The sequence below is a fragment of the Gekko japonicus genome, unplaced genomic scaffold, assembly GCF_001447785.1.
Source record: "Gekko japonicus isolate JY-2015 unplaced genomic scaffold, Gekko_japonicus_V1.1 scaffold17, whole genome shotgun sequence".
NCBI classification, from domain to species: Eukaryota; Metazoa; Chordata; class Lepidosauria; order Squamata; family Gekkonidae; genus Gekko; species Gekko japonicus.
The window spans coordinates 1,608,852-1,630,323 of NW_015163604.1; the positions used below are offsets into that span (position 1 = coordinate 1,608,852).

The window sequence follows — 21,472 nt, forward strand, 5'->3', positions numbered from 1 at the left end:
TCCTTTGCACATTTACATGGAAATAAGTTCCGCTAAGATCAGTATGACTTACTTTGAAGTAGATATGAATGGGAATAGACTCCACAAAGATGTGCTGCAAGCGGGAAAACAGAAAGTATACTGGGTAGCGAAAGGAACAGATGAAGCCAGGGTAAATAGATTGTGAAGGCCATTCCTCTACAGCTGTTTTTTTAAACAGATCCACTTGAGAATACATTTCATGTTATGAATCTTGAAATCCAGGATATGCATGAAATCAAGGAAATATCCAAACATGGTGTTAAAGGAGCAGGACTGAATCAGTATCCCTGCCAATGTTGCTGAAATGGCTGAGACATGGATTCCTAGAGGCAAGTACATCCTTGGGTTTTTTTTCCTTCTTTCCCCCCAGCTTGCCAAACAGATATGACAAACTGCTGAACAGGGAGAAAACCCAGGCTTCCTCTCAACAATCTGCTACACAGAAAAGCAACTTTCACCACTCCCTGGTCGAGCCATCTGCCCTCAAGTTCTAATCAAGCCCTCTGTCTCCCTTTGGTGCCATTCAAAGACAGGTTCACAACTCATTTACAAAGATTTATGAAGGAGGTGGGACATCAGACACACTCTTCTAAAGACAAAAATCTTACTCCGGGGCATTAAGAAAAAGGGAGAAAACACACACACACAAAGGAAGTTTATTCTCCTTTCCATCAAGAGGCCTTGGTTGAGCTGTAACGCTAATGACCCAGAAAAGCCTTGTGAAAGTAATCACTCGGTGCTTTGAGTTTTAGAGGAGAAAATACAAAGGAAGATGGGTGGTGGGCGGGGGAACATCTGCGTGCAGCAAGAATAGAATCCTCTCCTACAGCACCTGAGGGAGGACTAGCAAATGGTTGTCACATTCAAACCCATGAGCAAATCTCCATCAGATTCAGTGACTCCCATCCAGCAGAGCATCTGTAGAGCGCGTGGTGGTGGCGTGGGGTGAAGAGATGCACAGCTCTTTCAAAACAGAAGGAGCAGTTTGGCAGGGAAAGGGAATGGAAAGCAATGAATAGGCCCGGCTCCCTACCTCAAACAGTCTTTCTGTAGAATTTCAGCCTTCTTTAAAGGGTTACACTTGCCAGTCTCTGCTGTTGGCTTAGGCAAGGGAACAGTACGTGAGCCAGTTTGGTGTAGTGGTTAAGTGCGCGGACTCTAATCTGGGAGAACCGGGTTTGATTCCCCACGCCTCTACTTGCAGCTGCTGGATGACTTTGGGCAAGCCATAGTTCTGACAAGACCTGTCTTTGAAAGGGCAGTTCTTGAAAGAGCTCTTTCAGCCCCACCTACTTCACAGGGTGTCTGTTGTGGGGAGGGGAAGGGAAAGGAGTTTGAGACTCCGAGTGAAGGGCGGGGTATAAATCCAGTCTCCTCCTCCTTCCCCCATGTATACAATCACATGTTGTTGTGGCCTGGTCCTAGTTGTTGTTGAGGCTGCAAGAACTCTGCAGGATAATGCGTTCAGCTAAAGAATGCAATCATTTTGAGCCTGTTTTGTTGGTTGGCTGCTAACCGGTATACAGGAGACTTTTAAAGACATGGCGTTTATTGACTTGGACAAGGCCTGAAAATCTGCCTGTCTACTCCATTTTTTACTAACCAATGCACAAGAAGTTCTTCAACCCATTTCTTCCTCCACTGTCAAATTCAAGGAGGTTGTTCCAGAACCCTGTCCCAATCCTGCTTGTGTCCTGGATTACTCGTGGGACTGATCAGTTGTAGCATGTAGGAGGAGAATGCGGATAGTTATCTCTGCTTCTGTTAGCACTGAAGAGGAGATGCTGGCTCATTATATAAGGGATTCACTGCCTATTGCGCTGCCTCCCTTTTGAGTGGGTGGCCATGCAGTAATGGGCAGGAGATCATTTGCATGCAATATAGATGAATGCCCGCAACACTGTGCATGGCAGACTAGCCAAAAGCAATATATCACTGCCTCTTATCTCTTCCTTTTGTATGTGTGCCTCTTTGTGAGTGTGGGTGTAAGCCTTAATTTGCTCTATTCATTCAGCTTTCCAAGACCATATAATATGGTTTCTTTAGCCTAGACAAAGAGCCTCAACCTGCAGTGCTGTGTTTGAACAATGCGTTCTTCCCTTCAAAGAACAGACAGATATCTGCAGCAAAACTGGTAAAGAAATATTTCACCTGGACCTAGTGGAGATTAGCGGCTCAGAGAATGAGCTCTCATCTGGGAGGCCCCTGGTTAACTTCATGTCTCTGCTGTTGACTCTATTTATAAAAGGTTCAGGAAACCTGCCTGTGGGTGGCTTACAAAATAAAATAAAACAAACTGTTAAAAATTATTTGTGTGTGTGTGTGGTTTTTTTTTTTTTTTTTTTTTTTTTAAAAAACCCCCTCTGCTTTAGCTTCAGCCAGTTTGGTATTGTTCTGCTTTAGCTTCAGCCAGTATGGTATAGTGGTTAAAAGCATGGACTATAATCTTGGAAAACCGGGTTTGATTCCCCACTCCTTCATATGCAGCTGCTGGTGTGACCTTGGGTCAGTCATAATGTTCTTTCAGAGCTTTTCTCTCAAGGGCAGTTCTCGAGAGAGCTCTTTCAGCCCCACCTATCTCACACGGTGTCTGCTGTGGGGAGGGGAAGGGAAAGGAGAATGTAAACTGCTCTGAGACTCCAAGTGATGGGTGGGGGTATAAGTCCAGCCACCTCCTCCTCCTGCTTCTTCTCTACCTGCCATATGGAGATAAACATTCTAGCCTACCTTACAGGTCTGTTGGATGACAACAAGACTCTGTCTGTGAAGTGATTCCAACACTGAGAGCATTTTATAAATGCTGAACATATTAGCTTTTTAAAAGTATATTTGGTTGAAATTCTATGAAAAATTGGGAATGCAGTAGGCAAGAGTAAATGTTTGAGCTCAGCAACCACCTGCAGGAAAAAAAATTAAACGGGTGATATTCATGAGCTCTTTTTTCCTTCATCTTCTCCAGGAAAGGAGAGGGCTGATGGAATTGACTGGTGCGATCTGCTTATCGAAGCTTCCACAGTCAGCGCTTATGCATAGAAAGTGACTTTTCACTGCCTCTGTAGCAAAAAGACTGAAATCTTTACATAGCACATGTGGTGTTGCCTGAGGTTGGATGAGAAGTGTTTTCTTACAACTCTTTTCGTGGTTTTTTCTTTTCCTTTGCAAAAAGCACTTAAAAATTCTCATTATGAAACCAAAAACTGCTTTGTTCCAAGCTGCAGTGAAGAGGCTAGTTTGGAGGGTTTCCTTTTTTAAAAAAAGCAAAGCCCATCGGCATTGCTACCTTCTGTTGTTAGAAGAGCGGAAGTCAACAGGATTAAACTACATTTCTGTCAGGAACCTGCATGCAGCTTGTGGCTCTTCAACTCAACGTGATTTTACTCTTCACATGGAGATTGCACATGGCATGGCAGGAATGTAATTTGTACATGCAAATGTCCACAGATCCCCAGTGGAAAAATCATTTCTATATGCGAGCACGTCCAAAATGACAACTGCAAGTTTGGTGACTAGGAAAGACGGAGAAAGGGGACACTAGAATGACCAAGGGGTTGGAGCACCTTTCCAAAGAGAAAAGGCTAAAGCAACTTCAAGGTTATTTTTTTAGTTGAGGGGGGGAAGTTCACTGAGAGGGGGGTATTATAATGCCGGGGTATGCAACTTTTCCCAACCCGACTGCCAAGAACCCCGCATGGTTTACATCTGAAAGTTTACTTGTGCTGGAAAACAAGAGGGAAGGGGGAGAGAAAAGAGGGTCGTACCTAGATAGAGACAGTGGGAGAAAGCTGAGCTCCAGTTGTGTTACCAACAGCTCAGGGGCTCACCTTGGTCCCTTAGGTGGAGAACCGACCCGCCATGCTAAGCAAAACAGTCTGGCAACGATCCAGGACTGCCTACCCCTGTGTTAGAGGATTTGTAAAATGATCAATAGTGTTGAAAGAACGGATGGAGAATTTCTTCCCCTCTCATAATACTAGAAGTCTGGGTCATCCAATGAAGTAGACTGGCAGTAGGCTCAGGTTTGACGCAAGGAAGCCCTTATTGACACAGCATGTAATTAACTTACGGAATTTATTACCAGGCAATGTTGTAACAGCCTTCAGTCTAGGTGTCTTTTTTAAAAAGTTGAATGCTTGAACACATACAAGGGGTCTTAAACTGAATCATCATCGGTCCATCAAGATCAGTACTGTCTACTCAGACTGGCAGCAGAGCAGCTCTCTAGGGTCGCAGGGGGAAATCTTTCTCACCATTTACTGCCTGGTCCTTTTAACTGGAGTTGCCAGAGATTGAACCTGGGACAGGGGTCATTTCGTAGAAAAAGAGCTAGGGGAACTCATTAGCATAACTCATTAGCATATGCCACACCCCCTGACATCACCGGAAGTGTGTCATAAGGCCATACACCCCGCCCCCAACGGTCCCGGCCGCCGCCCTTGCAGCTCCACTGCCGAGCCCCATGAGGGGGCCGGCGGTGGACCTGCGAGGCCGGCGGGAGTGCAAGGAAGCCCCGCGAAGGCCCTCCCTGGCCCCAGGCAGGCAGGGGTGGGGAGAGGCAGGGAGGAAGCAACTTACTCCCCCCTCTTCTCTTGCCTCCTCCTGGCTGAATGAGGGCCGGAAGCGGGGCTGCCGGAAGCGGGGGGCGGGGGCTCCTGATGTGCCCCGCCCCCCTTACCTCACCCGGGGGAACTGTGTTCCCCCGCGTTCCCCCCCAAAATGACCTCTGACCTGGGACCTTCTGCATGCAAAGCAGAGGCTCTTCCACTGAGCCACAGCCCCTCCCTGAGTTGCTTTACTAATGGCTGTTAGCTATGATCAATACATGAGCACAGTATTGTCTGCTCTGACTAGCAACAGCTTTTCGGGGAATCAAAGAATGGTCTTTCTTAACACCTGCTATCTGAGTTCCTTTTAGCTGGACATGCTACAGACTGAACCTGGAACCTTTGGCATGTAATACTGTAAGGTACTATGGTAGCTAAATATCGTCATGGTACCCTTAAGAATATCAAATGCTGGGGACAGAGAAGGCCTTCTTCTTTCAATAATAGCTAGGTGGCTGCACAACTTAGAAGGAGCTTTGATCTGATCCGTCCAGACAATTCCTAAGCTATCTCGTTATAGATTCTAACACGGTCTTTCCAGGGGTGGACTGGTTCACTGAGGCCTGGAGGAAACTATGTCACAGCACTAATGTACCTCAAGAATTCCAACGTGCAGAAATCCCAGCAGATTTCTAGCCACTACCTGGAGGTTGGCAATCTCACTCTGGATCCTTTCAAACGTCTCAGAAGACGCTGGGGAGCGACACTCAGAGAGATGCAAATGCATGCTAAAAATGTGTACACCAGCTGCTGGCCAGTATGCTCTCTTATCATTTTCAGCCAGGCAAGATGGATAAATCAGAGATAACGCGAATTACTCTGAAAATGACCCCACCCCTGCCAAAGCAACTGAAACAGTTCTAATATAATTAAAAACACTGAGGCCAATATACCATTTAGAGACAAAATCACATAAAGCTGCATTCCCAACCAGCAGGGGTGCCTTCTACTGATTATTTAGTGAGAATTTTGGAATATTCATCTCTTTTAATGAGGCCTCCACTTCTGGATTACAATAATCAGATTCAAATGTTAATTGCTAATAGGTGCTATGCTGTTAAAAGACTACTTTACTCTCGAAGGGGGGGGGATCTACATTTCCCTCCACTCCTTGATAAACAGAGAACTGCTGCCTTCTTTGACTAGCTCATTATTACAGGATATAGAGCAGCATTAGCAAGCAGAGGTGTCAAGTTTATTCTGAATCTCAGCTTCATTTTTTTTCTATAAAGTTATCAGGTGTGCATGCATCTAAACTAAGACGCTAACTTGAAGTTAAACAGAGTGAGGGTCTGGCCATTGACACTTCACTAGTTACTCTCCAGTCTAACAAAACTCGGAACTATATTCCTAAGGGCCAAGTTAGATTTGACTATATAGATCTGTCATTGGAGCCTCCCATATTTTTAATAGACTAAAACACCACAGGAAAGGAACTGGGGATTCAGACCGGGGTTGCAGTTCGGAGGGCGGGGGACGGCGGCAACCCTTCTCTGCCATGCTGATTTCCCAACCTTTTTGAGGGGAGGCGGCATGGCTCAGGGGTAGAACAAATGCTTGGCCCGTGTTCAGGTAGTAGGTGATGTGGAAGACTGAAATACCGGACAGCTGCTGCAGCTTTATGGGTTCATGTGTGTTCAACCTGCCACCGAGCTGCTACCTGCCCAGCAGGGAGAAACAGAGAAACCATAACACAACCTGCACGTTTCACGGCATGGAATACATTGCGGTTCCTGTGGTGTCAATGATACCAGGAACACGATACCCCACAGCCTTGGTCCTGATCTGACTATCACCCCCCTTCCCACAACTTTAGGCTTTTAAAAAATGTGGGAGATCCTAATCATGGAATTCCTGGGCTGCATCTAGTTTGCTCTGTACCGTTCTGGTGCACTAGTCAACTTTGCTCCCTTGACCGACTCTTTGCGGCCTTTCCCCCCCTAATTATCAGTTAATGAAAAGAAACAAAATCTGGTGGCACAGGATGAGCTGCATTGGCTGGAAGTTATAATCATTTCAGGACTGCAGCACCATAACATACCTGGACCTTCTCATTGCTTATTTAGTTTATTTCTTTATGTTATTTTATAGTCCGCCTTTCCCACTGAGACTCAAGTCGGATTACATAACGCACGTCAGTAAAATCAATAGGATGAGGATATATCAAACAATGTACTAGGACTAGGGCAGCGGAAACCTGAAACAAGGCATATTAAATATGACATTTTGGACAATGCAACAAATGGTATTACATAAGTGGAAATAAGCGAGAGCAAGATAAAAATACAGCAACTGAAAATACATTTTAGTAGTACAGTCCACAATTCTGTTCCCTCTACTGAAATGTATTCCTTAATCATTCCGTTATAGTATGGACCTAATTCCTCTACAAAAATGCTCTCCTGAACAGTTCTGTTGTAGCTGAAAGTGCGAGAGCCTTCCTGACTCCACAAGCAGAGGCCTGACTGGGTGGGGGCTACTACAGAGAATGCACCTGTATGGGCAGTTGTAGATCTTGTCCAATTGCAGGGTGGCACCTGTAGAAGGCCCTGTTTGGATGGGTGATGTTGTTGTGATGGGACACAGGAGGAGAGCAGTCTTGCAGCTAGGGGGGTCCAAGACCATGATGTATGTGATGGCCAGTACCTTGAATTGAACTCAGTAACCAATAGGCAGCCAATGGACTGACTTTAGAATGGGTGTAATATGCACGCATCCTGATAACTGAGCCGTGGCATTCTGCATTAACTAGAGTTTTTGAACTGATTTTTAGGGGAGACCTATATAGATTGCATTACAGTAGTCTAGTTCTGATGTTAACTGTGGCGTGGATCCAGGTGACCAGATAAGTTGAGTCATGAGTTATCTATGAACGCCTCAACTGGATCCACCACTACAGACCAATATTGTGCGGCTTTTACCATCGAAGATTGCTATTAATATAAACAGGTATTGCACTGATAAGAAGCATTACAGCTCTCATCATTTAAACGTAAGCCTTCTGGACTCTCTCATAGGCCCAGACTATGGAACTGACATCTTTATGGTGAGTTTTCTAAACCCATCCCTGCAGGCATAATGTCAGTCATCACCGAGTATTGTGTCTTTGTCAACAGCCACCAATATGGAGAATGGAAAATGATTATGTTATAGTTTCAATTAATATAGTGAGTGATGCTTGACATGACAGCTGGTGGGTGGGAAACACACCTGGGGAATATTGATCTCCATGGCAAACATGCCCTGTCTGAATTAAAAATTAGTAGTAAAGGACTGGAAGTTTGGGAAGAAATGGAATATAGTGTTGCTAGTTGTATATTAATAGGCTCTGTAGAAGGCAACAATTAAAATATTTTATTTAAAGATCTCTGATGAATTTTTTGGCACTTAGAATAGTTTCTCTGTTCTTCAGATTGCTGGCTCAACTAGTAGAAAAGAGTCCAGTAGCACCTTAAAGTACATTTGTGGCAGGGGGTGAGCTTTCATGGGGGCTGCGGTGGCTCAGAGGTTAAGATACTGAGCTGCAGACCGGAAGGTCTGTAGTTCGACAGTTCGAGACCCTAGTGCCACATGACAGAGTGAGCTCCCATCTCTGGCCCCAGCTCCTGCCAACCTAGCAGTTCAAAAGCAAGAAATTGCAAGTAGATAAATAGGTACTGCTTCAGTGGGAAGGTAACAGCATTCCGTGTGCCTCAGCGTTTAGTCATGCTGGCCACATGGCCATGGAAACATCTTCAGACAGCACTGGCTCTTTGGCTTGGGAACTGAGATGAGCACCTCCCCCTAGAGTCGGATTCGACTGGCTTTCGAGCAAGGGAAACCTTTACCTTTTTATGAGCTTTCATGAGTCAGTTTTCTCTAGTTTATTTCTCTAGTTTATTGTTTCTTTGGATCCTTAAGAGGCTTTGGGTTAAAAAAAAAGATAACACATCAGAATATCCTTAATTGGCTGTCCTCAGTGTTTTAAAAAAGGATATTTCACATCTGATTCAGATAGGGGCTACCTTGGAAGAGGAGGTTTAAGCCTGCAACTGCTGCATCATTTCACATATCACACATAAACACACATGAAGATGCTTTATACTGAATTTGTCCACTGGGGTACATACTGTTTACTTTGACTGGCAGACTGGTAACAGTTCTCCACGCTGTCAGGCAGAGGCCTTCGCATTACCTTCTACGTGGTCCTTTTAACTAATGATAGCATGGATTGAACTTGGGACCTTCTGCATGCCAGATGCTCTACCACTCAGCCATGGACTCTCGTAGCCCCAGGCTACAACTCAGCAATGGTCACTCCCTTATCAATGTTCCTATCCGTTTTGGAAGACCAAAAAAAAAAAAAAATAAATAAAATTGTGGACCTTTCTCTTTTTCTTCCAAAGTTTAATAGTAGCAACAGGAGTGGTTGTGGTGGTCCTGAAAGCAAAACCATACAGGGATGGAAGGCCTAACCTTCTCCCCTCCCAATCGGAACTGGGACGGCATATTTCTAAAATGTACTTGTACAAGAGCCTGGGAAATCCTGATTTCTGTCTTGTGTGGCTTGATTCTTAGTAACATCAAGTCCCTCGGGTCTCTCCCATTCCTTGAGGTTCTCTGTTTACATTCTGGGTTCTCAGAGAGGCAGGATGGCCTCCCTAAGGAGAGACTTGAGACGATTATGTAACCGAAAAGCCCAACAAAACCCAAGACTGTTACAATATTCAACCAGAGTGCCCAAGGAAGCAAACATCAAACTTTATAAGCTTACCAGCTCTTTTAATCCTCTTCCTCTCCTTAAGCTGATAGGGCTTGTGATCATGCGACAAAGGAATAGCATTTCCATCCTTATCACATAAGACGCCCCTCGAATCCCCGACGTTGGCCACTGTGAGCTCCTTATCTGACAGTAAGGCAATCAAACATGTTGTACCTGGAAAGGGGGAAGCAGGGGGCACAAGACAGTGAATTGAAAATCACTACTGCTCACACAACACTCTTCCCTCCACCTTTGTTATCTGGGTCCAGCAGCTACTGGGAACAGCAGTTGCGTTTGTATCTGAATGAAACATCCAGTGTTCTGATGGCAGTATGTTTAAAAGACCTTGATCAAATCTGGCAGTCAATTTTTTCCCTCCCCACGATATTTTTAGTCTATCAGATCTTTAGGCTGGTATTACAGGGGTCAATCCTCCAGCACAGCCTTTCTCACCTGCCCTGTCATTTTAGGTGTTAATTTTAACACACTGTCTGGGAAAAAAAAACAACTTAAAAAAACCCCCAGCATACACAGATGATCCATCTTTTCTGGATGATTCTAATTACATAACTGATGAATAAAATGCTTGACAACACACACACACACAGTACGCAGTAGATTAACGGACACTAGAAAACGGCTGCAAATTGCAAGAGGCAAAGGGAAATGTATTTCCAGTGATAACCTGACAGCTGTCTTCCCCCATTGGGCAAGGAGAGTAATAAAAGAGAAAATTCCTATTGACATATCGGCCTGTTCATAGGCTCATGAGTGACAGCTACTTCCATTTACAAGATGTAGGAGGGGGGAAAAAAAACTACATTTGGGGCAGCTGCAGCCTACAGCTTTACGAGCAAGAAAGGACAGGCAGCTTCCATGCATGTGAATACACTGAGCTCCATTCTCTGCACAAATGCACCTGCCTCATGCTTACTCAGGCCACTGGTCCATCAAGCCCAGTGCTGTCCATCCTAATTGACAGTGGATCGCCAAGGTCACTCAGGCAGAGCTCTTCCCCCAGACCTGTTATTTGAGATGCCATGCACTGAACCTGAGGCTGTGCTAGGCTTATGATGTGTGGCTGTACAGCAGAATGGATACGACAGGTACTGTCAGACCCCCTGTCCAGTTACACTCAACAACTCTCTCTTGGCAGTGATGAGTTTATTGAATTGTATGCAAGATCCAGTAAGTCACTGTGCTAGAACTGAAGACTTTTGGTGGGTACAAGCTTAATATCGATAATTCGAATAAAAGCCCCTTCCTTCCCCCATGCATACGTCACACGCACACCACGCCTAACGTTGCCATCCCAACCCAGTGAAAGATAAATGTTTTGGTTACTGTGGCTAAAGTTGGTACAGAGGAACGCTCAAGGATACCTCTCCCTGGGAAATGCAAGGGTAGGAAAGGAGCTGCGATTTGGAGGAAGGTTATGACTTCTAGAAGCAAAGGTCCCATTCTCTCACACATTCACTCACCCCCTCCCTGCCGGAATTCCCTCCCCCCATTAACTATGGCAACCAAGGTGAATGAAGTGAAGCATGGTTTGACAGGTACAACACTCTCCAGTTGGTGGTAGAACAGAAAACTTCTTGCTGCTTTGTGGTTTGAAAACAAACCAACCAAAATGCAAATGGTCACTTCTTCAGGTACCGGTATCTGCAGAAGTGAGTGGCGATTTATGAAAGCTCATACCTTGCCACAAATGTTGTTCGTCTTTGAGGTGCTACTGGACTCCTGTTATTTTCTATGGCTACAGACAGTCTAACACAGCTACCCATCTTGATCAATCAAAATACAAATGTTGTTCATCGAAGATGGTACTGGTGTCCACGACTACTGACTCGGTTGCCACTAATGAGCAACAGCGTTGAGGTTCAGGCAGGGTTTGTATGCAGAGTGTGGGGAAAAGCATAAAGATAGATATGCTAGAGTAACAGGCACCCTCTTGGTTTCCAGTGGGATTTGGGAAGTCCATCAATCTCTGCCCCCTGTTCCCAGAGGAAAAAAGGTGGCACAATATGGTGGTGGGGTCATCTACTGGATCATGTGGCTTGGAATAAGTTCATTAGGTCTGCTACAGCCCTGGGAGCAAACTCCCTGAGGGCAAACCCTGCTGACTCTAACAAGTGAGCCAAGCCACATGTTGTAGGAAACAGTGAAAGCATCCAAACAGTCTTTCAGACCCTTGATAGTAAGTCTAACAAAACAGGAGAGGATCTATGCATGCTTATGTTTTTCATGTACACTTTGCTCTTGGGCAACGGCTTTCATACTATTGACTTTCAGGAGTCTCTTTCAGTGGACTTGTTTGGCGAGAAACCCCTGAACACCTACCATAGAAGATTGTGACGTGAACTTTATAACAGAGGCTTGTTGTGCAGGATGCCTTTGATGCCTCACTGTTATCTCTATATACTGAAGGTATGCCCCAGAATGTGTCTAACACTTTACAGTAGTAGTACTGGGCAAACTGTTGCTGAAGAAAACTTTCTGCTGTTACTGATTTTCTCACTGAGGAACCCTCCTGAACATTCCACAGAACTCCCCACGCTTCCTGGAACTTTTATTCAAGAGCAAAAAGGGGGTCCCAAACACTTTTGAGCCTTTGGGCACCTTTGTAATTCTGACATATTGTGGTGGGCACATCCTCAAATGGCTGCCACAAAAATGACTGCTGTAGGAGGTGAAGCCAGCCACAAAACGTCTGCCACAGCTTACTTTCAATAACACTGTGAAGATCCTTGTGCTGTGGTAGCAGCTGCTGTCATAAGCAATGTTTTTTAAAAATATGCACAGCCAATCAAATCTCCACCGGCCAGTCAGAAGCCTTGCTGGCCCTGCCCACTTTTTAAAAACAGTTGCCATGCAGCAGGGAAGGTGTTGGCGGTCACCATGGAGCCCATGGGTACCATAAGGGGTCATTTAGTAGAAAAAGAGGCGCATGAGCTCATTAGCATAACTCATTAGCATAACTTATTTGCATATGCCACACCCCCTGACATCACCGGAAGTGTGTCAGAAGGCAACACCCACTGCTCAGGCTCCACTGGACTGTTTTGGATTGCTAGCTATTGTGTGTGTGTGTGTGGGGGGGGAACGTGCAGATCTGTCCTCACAGAGAAGGGAGAGCTTGTACCTGAATAAAACTTTGTCTTAAAGGTGCCACTGGACTGTTTTGGACCAGGGGCCTGGGGGGAGCTCTGCAACTTACCTGGCTGCTTCTTGCTCTGACTGAGGGCTGCTGGGAGCAGGGGGCGGGGCTTGTTGGATGTGCCCGCCCTCTGTGCTCTTTACTGGCGGAGCTCCGCTCCTGTGCGCTCCTGCAGGAAATGACCCCTGGGTACCATACTGGAGACCCCTGTTCTAGAAGGACCAAGGATGGCACCAGCACTATTGCTGGTACACTTTTAAGTCACCAGCCCTTCAGCTCTGAGTTTTGTGATACCATTCCCTTCTGCATGGGAATAATGCCACTGTGGTGCTGGTGTAGTGAAAGAGTTTACATAACATTGTCACAGTGCTAGTTATGTCCCATTCTAATTTATTTGCTGATGTATCAGATTCTAGGACTAGGCTGTGAAGGGCCGAAACGAACCCTCAAAGGAAGGGATTTGGATTTACTGAGTTGAGGAAAAATGTCATAATTTATTTTGAGTGACAGGATTCACAGGCTTGGCTAAAACCTCCCTTCTTTAAAATGGATTTAAAGAGCTATCAGAATGAAAGACCAACGATGAAAACTCCAAGAAAAAAGATAATATAGAATGTAATTGGTTTATAGCAGTAGTCATCATACAGTCCTTCGGCAACACAACCTTTCATACCAAAGGAAGCTAGCTTACAGAGGTGGGTTAATAAATATACAATGAATTGGTAGAACACCTGTCACAGTCTGATAAATGATACAGAAAAGCACAAATAACAGACACCCTTTTCTGTGTGTCCCCCCCTTTCCCCCAGTAATATATCAAAATCAGCTCAAATGGTATCTGTACTGAAGGGAATCTTGAGTATGTGTAGTTTGAACCCGGCCTCCTTTCCAAAATGACCACCTTCTGAGGATTTATTCTGATTTCCCCCCCCCCCATCAAGTCACAGTTGACTTATGGTGACCCCGTAAGGTTTTCAAGCCTTTCAGAGGTGGTTTGCCATTGCCTGCCTCTGCATCACGGACCTGGTATTCCTTCATGGTCTCCCATCCAAATAGCGACCAGGGCCAACCCAACCGGCTTGGTTTCCAAGATCTAACAAGATCGGGCTAGCTTGGGCTATCCACATCAGGGAGAAGGGTTCTTTTACAAGGAAGTAAAAGAAGCAAGGAAACAAGTCCTTTAAAAAGTGGTGCTAAAACATTTCCAGGGAACACAACTTGACATTTAACTTATTTGAGGATTGCTGAAAATTAATTTATTTTCACATCACTGCAATTCATGTTCCAGTTATCATTTTAATGGTAAATAAAATTAATTTCATGGTTGCTTTCGTTTCCTTTTATGTGGGCCAGAGGAGTGCAAGGTGAATTTTCACCTCAGTTAGTTAATTTACATCTGATTATTCATAAGACTGAGACATCTGTCTTTGCATATAATGGAGACTCAGAAAGGGGAAAAATTATCAACTAGGCAAGAGATTGGCTATGAAAAGCACCTCTTTATGTATGCATGAAAAGAAATATAAAGGAATATAACAGAAATACACATTTTGTGTACCCCGAGCCTAAAAATTGTGATACCATCCCAGCCTGCAATGTGCAAACAATGTCATTGCAATGATAGTAGAATTACAGAGATTATGTAGCATTGTTATAGCGATGGTGTGTTGGATTTAGGATTAGGTTGTTAAGGTCAAGACAGCCCTTCCAAGACAGAAACTGACTGGACACGATGTCTAAATCACAGGTCACCATGGTGCCCACTGCTGGCAGAAGAATAAGGCCTAAAGAGGCAGGAATAACCATAAAGGATTAAGATGTTGTACATTTCTGAAATCCATCCCAGAATGAATTCCAGCATGTAAATTCAGTTCACTTAGATCCCCTTCCCTTCTGCATTACCAATGTGTACATGTGGACTGACAGAACTTTACAAAAAAGCAACTTTGATGTGATTGCATCAAGAGCCTTTGTGTGTAGTAGGGTTGCCAAGTATAACTTACCTCCACAGCGGGGGACTCCCGGGTGGATCCTGGAGTGCGTGCGCGCGGAGCGCACGCGTGCCGCACGCACGTCACCAGAAAGTGACGTTATGACGCCGGGCATGCTGGGGGCGGGACCACGACCATTTGAGGGGAAACCATAGAGTTTCCCCTTGGATGGTCGTGGTCCCGCCCCCAGCGTGCCCGGCGTCATAACATCACTTCCTGGTGACGCGCACGCCGGGGTGGGGTTCCCCCGGGCCCCGATTTCGCGGCGGCGGAAATCGGGCCTCCAAAGCGGGGTGTTACCCGCCCCCCCGTCCCCACTTGGCAGCCCTAGTGTGTAGTGCTGTACTGATATCTTGGGCACTGGTTAAAGACTGACCGAAAAGAATCTTGATAAAAACTAAAATGGCACCCAGACTGTTCTTTTGCAGTATTTTATCATTGCTTCAATGCACACTGGTTATGTAAAGAGAATCAAGGATGTACATGAGATCCACAGGAATTGAAAGCTGTGAGAAACAGAACATATACAGAGCTCTGTAAAAAGGAAGTTGGGTGGGAAAAAACCCTGAGAAAATTTGAGAGTTTGTTATTTTGTGGTTCCAGTTCAGAAACAGCATTAGGTAATGTGGAACTCCAGAATCCAGACAGTAAGAATTTCAGAAGCATTTCTAAGATGTCTAGTATGTTTGCTCTTGGGAAGTATGCATCCCCCCCCCCAAAAAAAAAAAATCATGGGTATGAAAAGGGAGAAGGGAAACATCAGCAGGATGATAATTTTCAGTGTGATTTATGGAAGTCCATTTTCCATCTTCAGCTGCAGGGTTGATTGACAGCAGTGTTAGCAATAAACCCTTGACCCTACACAGCAGGCTGCTGTCACGAGAAAACCCATTTCACTTTGTTTTCCTTCCCCTCCACTGTTATTTCATTCGCTTAACCTTGTACAGTAGGACTTAGCTCTGCGCTCTTCTCAGTTGCCTCCAGATTTCATGTAACTGTGAAGTGGAAAATTCCTAACACGAAGGGTCCAAAATTGACAACACACGTTGTGTATTAGTCCCCGGACAGACTGCCGTGCACTCTGAAAGGAAAAGAAGTCACCAGGAAATTTAAAAGCGAAGTTGATGCGAAAGTATAGCTTTCCCTGCATACCCAAGAGCCTGAAAATAAAACATTTAAAATGAAACGCGGCAATGTTGTAGGTCAGGCAGGTGTCTCTTGAGTTTGCACGGGCTTACAGAAAACTTAAGCCCCCCCCCCCCGATCTTGCTGCATCACTCACTTCATATACGTCAGAATTTATACAAGAAGTTACAAGTTGGTGTCCTATTGTTTTCTGATGAATATATCTAACAGGTATTGGTGCTGCCTCTGATTCTGGGCCCTCCTGTAGGGCTGTGAGAGGAGCCATAGCCCAGTTGTGGGAGCCTGCAGCAGTGACTCTGGTCTTGTAGAACACTACTGGAAATTGTGAGGAAGGTATCTACCCTCAAAGCCTGACCTGGATGGATGGCCCAAGCAAACTTAATCTCATCAGATCTTGGAAGCTAAGCAAGGTTGGCCCTGGTTAGTATTTGTATGGGAGACCACCAAGGAAGTCCAGGGTCGCTACGTAGAGGCAGCCAATGGCAAAGGACCTCTGTTTGTCTCTTGCGACTTGGTGCAGGATTTTCTTCCTCCAATCCTGGTCCCATTGCAGTGTTTGTTGAATATTGCTTGTCACGTCAACATAAGTCAGCTGTGACTTGACCACACTTTACATGCACACTCACATACCCTCATAGAAAAGAAGGGATATGAGAAAAATTTCCATAAAACAGAAATTTGAGAATCATCAAGGGCTATAAATCCAATGAGGTTCTTTTTTATCTGCTTTTTATTGTATAATATGTAATTGTTTGTTCTTTTAATGGTGCTAGTTGAGCAGTACTTTCTGACTACTCTTTTTTGCTCAGTGTGGTTCAATGAAGTTCAACGTGGGCAAGTGCAAAGTAATGCGCATTGGAGCCAAAAATCCAAACTATAAATACATGTTGATGGGGTCTGAACTTCCAGAGACTGAACAGGAGAGAGATCCTGGAGTCGTGGTAGGTAACTCACTGAAAATGTCAACCCAGTGTGCGATGGCAATAGAAAAGGCAAATGCTATGCTGGGGATTATTAGGAAGGGAACTGAAAACAAATCAGACAGTATTATAATCCCCCCGTGTAAATCGATGGTGCGGCCTCATTTGGAATACTGTGTACAGTTCCGGTCACTGCATCTCAAAAAAGATATTATAGCATTGGAAAAGTGCAGAAAAGAGCAACTAAAATGATTAAGGGGATGGAACACTCCCTATGAAGAAAGGTTAAAGAGGTTAGGGCTCTTTAGCTTGGAGAAATAATGACTGAGGGGTGACGATAAGAGGTTTACAAAGTTACGCATGGGATAGAGAAACTAAAGAAAGAAGTGCTTTTCTCTTAAACAGTCATTAACATGTGGAATTCACGTCCACAGGAAGCAGTGGCAAATACAAACTCAGACAGTTCCAAGAGGGGATTAGATAAACATATAGAACAGAGGTCCACCAGTGGTTATTCGCCACAAGGTATAGATGAAACACTATGTCTGGGGCAGTGATGCTCTGTATTCTTGGTGCTGGGAGGCGACAGTGGGAGGCCTTCTGGAGTCTGGTCCCATTGGTGGACCTCCTGATAGCACCTGGGTTTTGGCCAATGTGTGACACAGAGTGCTGGACTCGATGGGCCATTGGCTTGACCCAGCGTGGCTTCTCTAATGTTCTTATGCTAGCAGAGCCCCCATTTGGGGTCCAATAATAAATAAATAAACAATGTTGGATAAAGTTCTGTCATTGTTGGCTTGCGTATCAGCAGCTGAATGATCTGTGGCCCTGTATGCAGTTACATGGTGCTAAGGTCATTTTTTGGTAAAATAGTAGTAAAAATAATACAAATAAACCTCAAAGCAACTAACACAAGTGTGTTAGACGTCCCATGTAATTTTTGCTAGTAAATGGAGTCCTTCAGTTTACAGAAATTACACTGGTGTGTTTCCTGTACCCCTTCCCTTCTAGAAAAAAAATCCTACTAAATTCACCTCACTAACACCCTAAAAACTGTATTTCGTCGTTATGGCAACTAATGCTTCATAAATTACTATGATCAAGAAAAATACCTCTGGTCTCCAACTATGGGAAAGGCTTTCCCAATTTGGATTCTATTTTCTATACTGCTGTACTGAACTGTGTTTTTAATTAACAAGAGGGTAAGATGGAGAGGAAGAAAAGAAGGTGGTGGTGGTATTAGTGGAAGTAACAAGCAAAAAGAAGCAAACCAAAACTGTACTACGTAAAGCGATGTACTACTGCAGGGCTGTTCCATGGTCCTTAATAGCTACATTAAGAAAACCTTTTTCTTTTATTTACCTTCCATCATTCCACCTACTCTCTTTTTAAAGTGACTATCAGTAGCAGTGAATTCCACAATTAATGGCTACAAGCACAGATGCCTTTAAAAATGGGATTAGACAGGTTCATTGAAGACAGGACCTTCCATGGCTACTAACCATGATGACTAAAGGGAACCTCCTTATTCAGAGGCACCCATCTATGCTCTGGTGGCAATCCAGTGCAAACAGCTGGTTACTGCGAGAAATGCAAGACTGGACTAGATGGATCACTTATCTGATCCAGCAGGGTACCTCTTATGGTCTAATGATACTAGCCTTGGGAATATTTGGGAATACCAAGATTTTTCGGGGGGGGAAATGGGTTTTTTGCACAGTCCTAATAAATAACAAGGCAGATCTTGACTGTCATTCACCAGGGACAGTCTCTATTATCTGGTACTTGTTTCTAGAAAAATCACCACCATTTTATCCCTATTCTTTTTGCCTTTCGGGATGTATTGTTAAGATTTTTAGTGGGAATTGCTAAACTATCATGCCTCAGGATTCAATGCCCTGTCAGAATCCTCAGAAATTAAACCTTGCATAATATCTAGTGCCTAGGGTTGCCAGCCTCCAGGTGGGGCCTGGGGGTCTCCCGCTTTTGCAACTGATCTCTAGCTGACAGAGATCAGCTCCCCTGGAGAAAATGGCTGCTTTAAAGGGTGGACTCTATAGCATTGTACCATGCTGAGGCCCCCCTCCCCTCCCCAAACCCCACCCTCTCCCGGATCCACCCCCAAAGTCACCAGGTATTTTCCAACCCAGACCTGGCAACCCTGCTAGTGTCACTGCATGTACACGAACTCTAAGAGCACAACTTGCCATGCTGTATAGTGCCACTGCTGCAATATAGTTATAACTACTCATTACCTGTAGAAGGACCACTGTGTTTCTTAGTATATATTGAACCAACACACCACCACCCTGGATTTCAAATCAGCAGAAGACAGGTGATTGCAGAGCAGAGTTGCCAATCTCGAAGTAATGGCTGAAGATCTCCCCCTATTACAGTTCACCTGGAGAAAATGGCTGCTTTGGAAGGTGGACTCCATTGTATTATACCCCATTTCCCAACCCTGAGCAGGCAACCCTACTTCAGATCATATGAACACAGTAGGGTTGCCAAGTCCGTTTTTCGTTGCGGCGGGGGGCTTCCGGACAGCATCCCGAGCGTGCGCGCCGCATGCACGTCAGCTGAATGTGACGTGATGATGCCGGGCACGCTGCGGGCGGGGCCACAGCCATCTGAGGGGAAAACATAGTTTTCCCCTCAAATGGCTGTGGCCCCGCCCCCAGCGTGCCCGGCGTCATCACGTCACCTCCGGCTGATGTGCACGCCGGGGTGGGGTTTTCCCCTGGGCCCAATTCCGCGGCGGCGGAAATCGGGCCTCCAAAGTGGGAAAATCCGACCCCCGGGGGGACTTGGCAGCCCTAGAACACAGTATCCTTCAGAGTAGAACCCTCAGCAATGTGTCACAATATGTGGATGAGAGATGATCTGTGATATGAGAATCAGTGTGTTAAAACCTGTGGTAAAGAGTATATGAAAGGACTGTACAGTTAATAAAGACTTTACTGTGTTTAAGTGTGGCCATCTGCCTCGGAGTACAGGGGGGTGTTCTGAGAAGAAGAATCAGGAACAGATGTTTTAAGATGGCTTCAGGAATGGTTGCAGTTAGGGCCTATAAGCCCAAGTTGTATCAGATGTTGAGTTCCTTCATAAGAGGCTGGGATCATTTCTTTGTGCGGCCTTTCTAAGTTTCATTACCACAGACACATGTACCTATTTTTGTCTGTGAAATGCTGAAGGGTACGATCTTTTGATTTTTTTTTTTTTAAAGATCAGTGTCAGGGGCTTTAGAAGAGGGCAGTGACTTTTACAGGAATGGATTGTACCAGCTCTCTGTCCTACCTCAGCAAGTGCTCTCTGTATTTTATTTCTTCAAATTAAAAATGGTCAGTCCATTCAGATTTTTGAGCTCTGATAACTTATGAGACACAGAAGCACTTCATTGTGTCAAATCCCAAATGTGTTTAGAATAACAAACCCCTTGACTCTCCTGTGACATTTGAAAAACCTGGACTCATCCCTTCTGAGATCTTTTTTGAATGTGCGGTTTCTGCTCACTTGCCCTTTATTGCCTCTTCATTTGAGGAGGTGCCTGCAGGCTGAGAGGTAGCATGGTAATTACTTTTATTCCATTGGTTGCCAAATCTGAATATTAATTACCACTGTTAACAATGAGAGCAGCGCTTCTAGCTACATTGCTGCTTCCTATGCTTCCCTATCGCTATGGTGTATCCAAACACCCATGGAAACATTGCATAATTCATCCCCCCCCTCATTTGACTATCCAACACTGCAAATTAGAAGCTAATAAAAAATAAATCTGCACCATGCTCTATCATAATGGAAATTTTTATCTTTGCATTGGAAATTGTTCAGAAATACTCATCAGCCTTGACATTTTGGGCTCTGGTATTATGGCAGGAATAAATCCAGTACCATGGAAGATCTTCTAGACTCTGTCTCACCGGACATCTTACTGGTCACAAGTCATTCTCCGAACAGAAGATAGACAAATAATTCAGCTTGCTATGGTGTCTCAAAGATATTTAAAAGTTCATTAATGAGCTGAAGGAGGGAGACAATGCATTGCTGAGTGGACCATTATTATGAGTTTCCAGGACAAAAAGCAACACATTGTAATGGCTAATTTATGATCCAGTCAAGGCAAGCTGTGGGAAGAAATAAGCATCAAGTCCATATGCTCTTTACTCAAATTTTATTTTATTTAAAACATTTTCCAGCCAACTTTACACCCAACATGTTCTGTAAGAAACTTGAATTCCTACAATGGTATTTTAAGTACAGTTTTCTCCCTTCCAATAGCATGACCTGGTTTTAGTTAGTACTAATTCATTGTTTTGAATGTTCTGAGGGTTTTTCCCCTCAGTAGAGTGGGATAATTCATATTGTAAGCCGCTCTTGAGGGCTGCTTTTTTTTTTTTTAAAGAGTGGGATAGAAATGTTTAAAATGAATTAAGCAAGGCCTTTGTATACTGCTCTGTTTCCCCCCCTAACTCTGGGGTGACAGCAGCAGTAATCCTTTTATTTATTTACTAGGAGTAATGCCCGTTGTGGGAAGAAATACAACGAGATCTAGAAGGAAGCTCCAGATGAGTGTCCCGACTGTGGCTGGTGGGGCGGCAGAGGGAAGCGGAAAATGGAGGGAGGCAAGCCATGTTTCTTTCTTTCTGCTTAGTTATAAGGCAGGGCTGTCTCAAGTCATTTTGCTGCCCCAAGTGGGTAGAATGGGAGGACAGTCTCATGGTAACAGATATGGTTCTCTCCACCTCTGACTTATTTTTGAGGGGGAGGGGAGTGTTATGCAGTGGCAGCTAAGGTAGAAAAGCACCTCCTCCTGTGCCATGTTTTCTGGGTTCCAAGGGTCTGGGAAGTAGCTGGAGATCTCCAGGTGCCGCCTGGAGGTTGGCTTATGTTAATTT

General features: G+C 44.7%; 1 protein-coding gene across 2 annotated transcripts in view; it reads right to left on the bottom strand.

Moving 5' to 3' along the window:
- PPM1L (protein phosphatase, Mg2+/Mn2+ dependent 1L) overlaps window positions 1-21,472 on the bottom strand; it is a 253,066-nt gene that overhangs the window by 10,447 nt on the left and 221,147 nt on the right. For both annotated transcript variants that reach the window (XM_015407254.1, XM_015407255.1), the window contains exon 4: window positions 9,376-9,537. In XM_015407254.1, coding sequence (XP_015262740.1) covers window positions 9,376-9,537 — 162 coding nt within the window. The remainder of the gene's footprint in view (window positions 1-9,375; window positions 9,538-21,472) is intronic.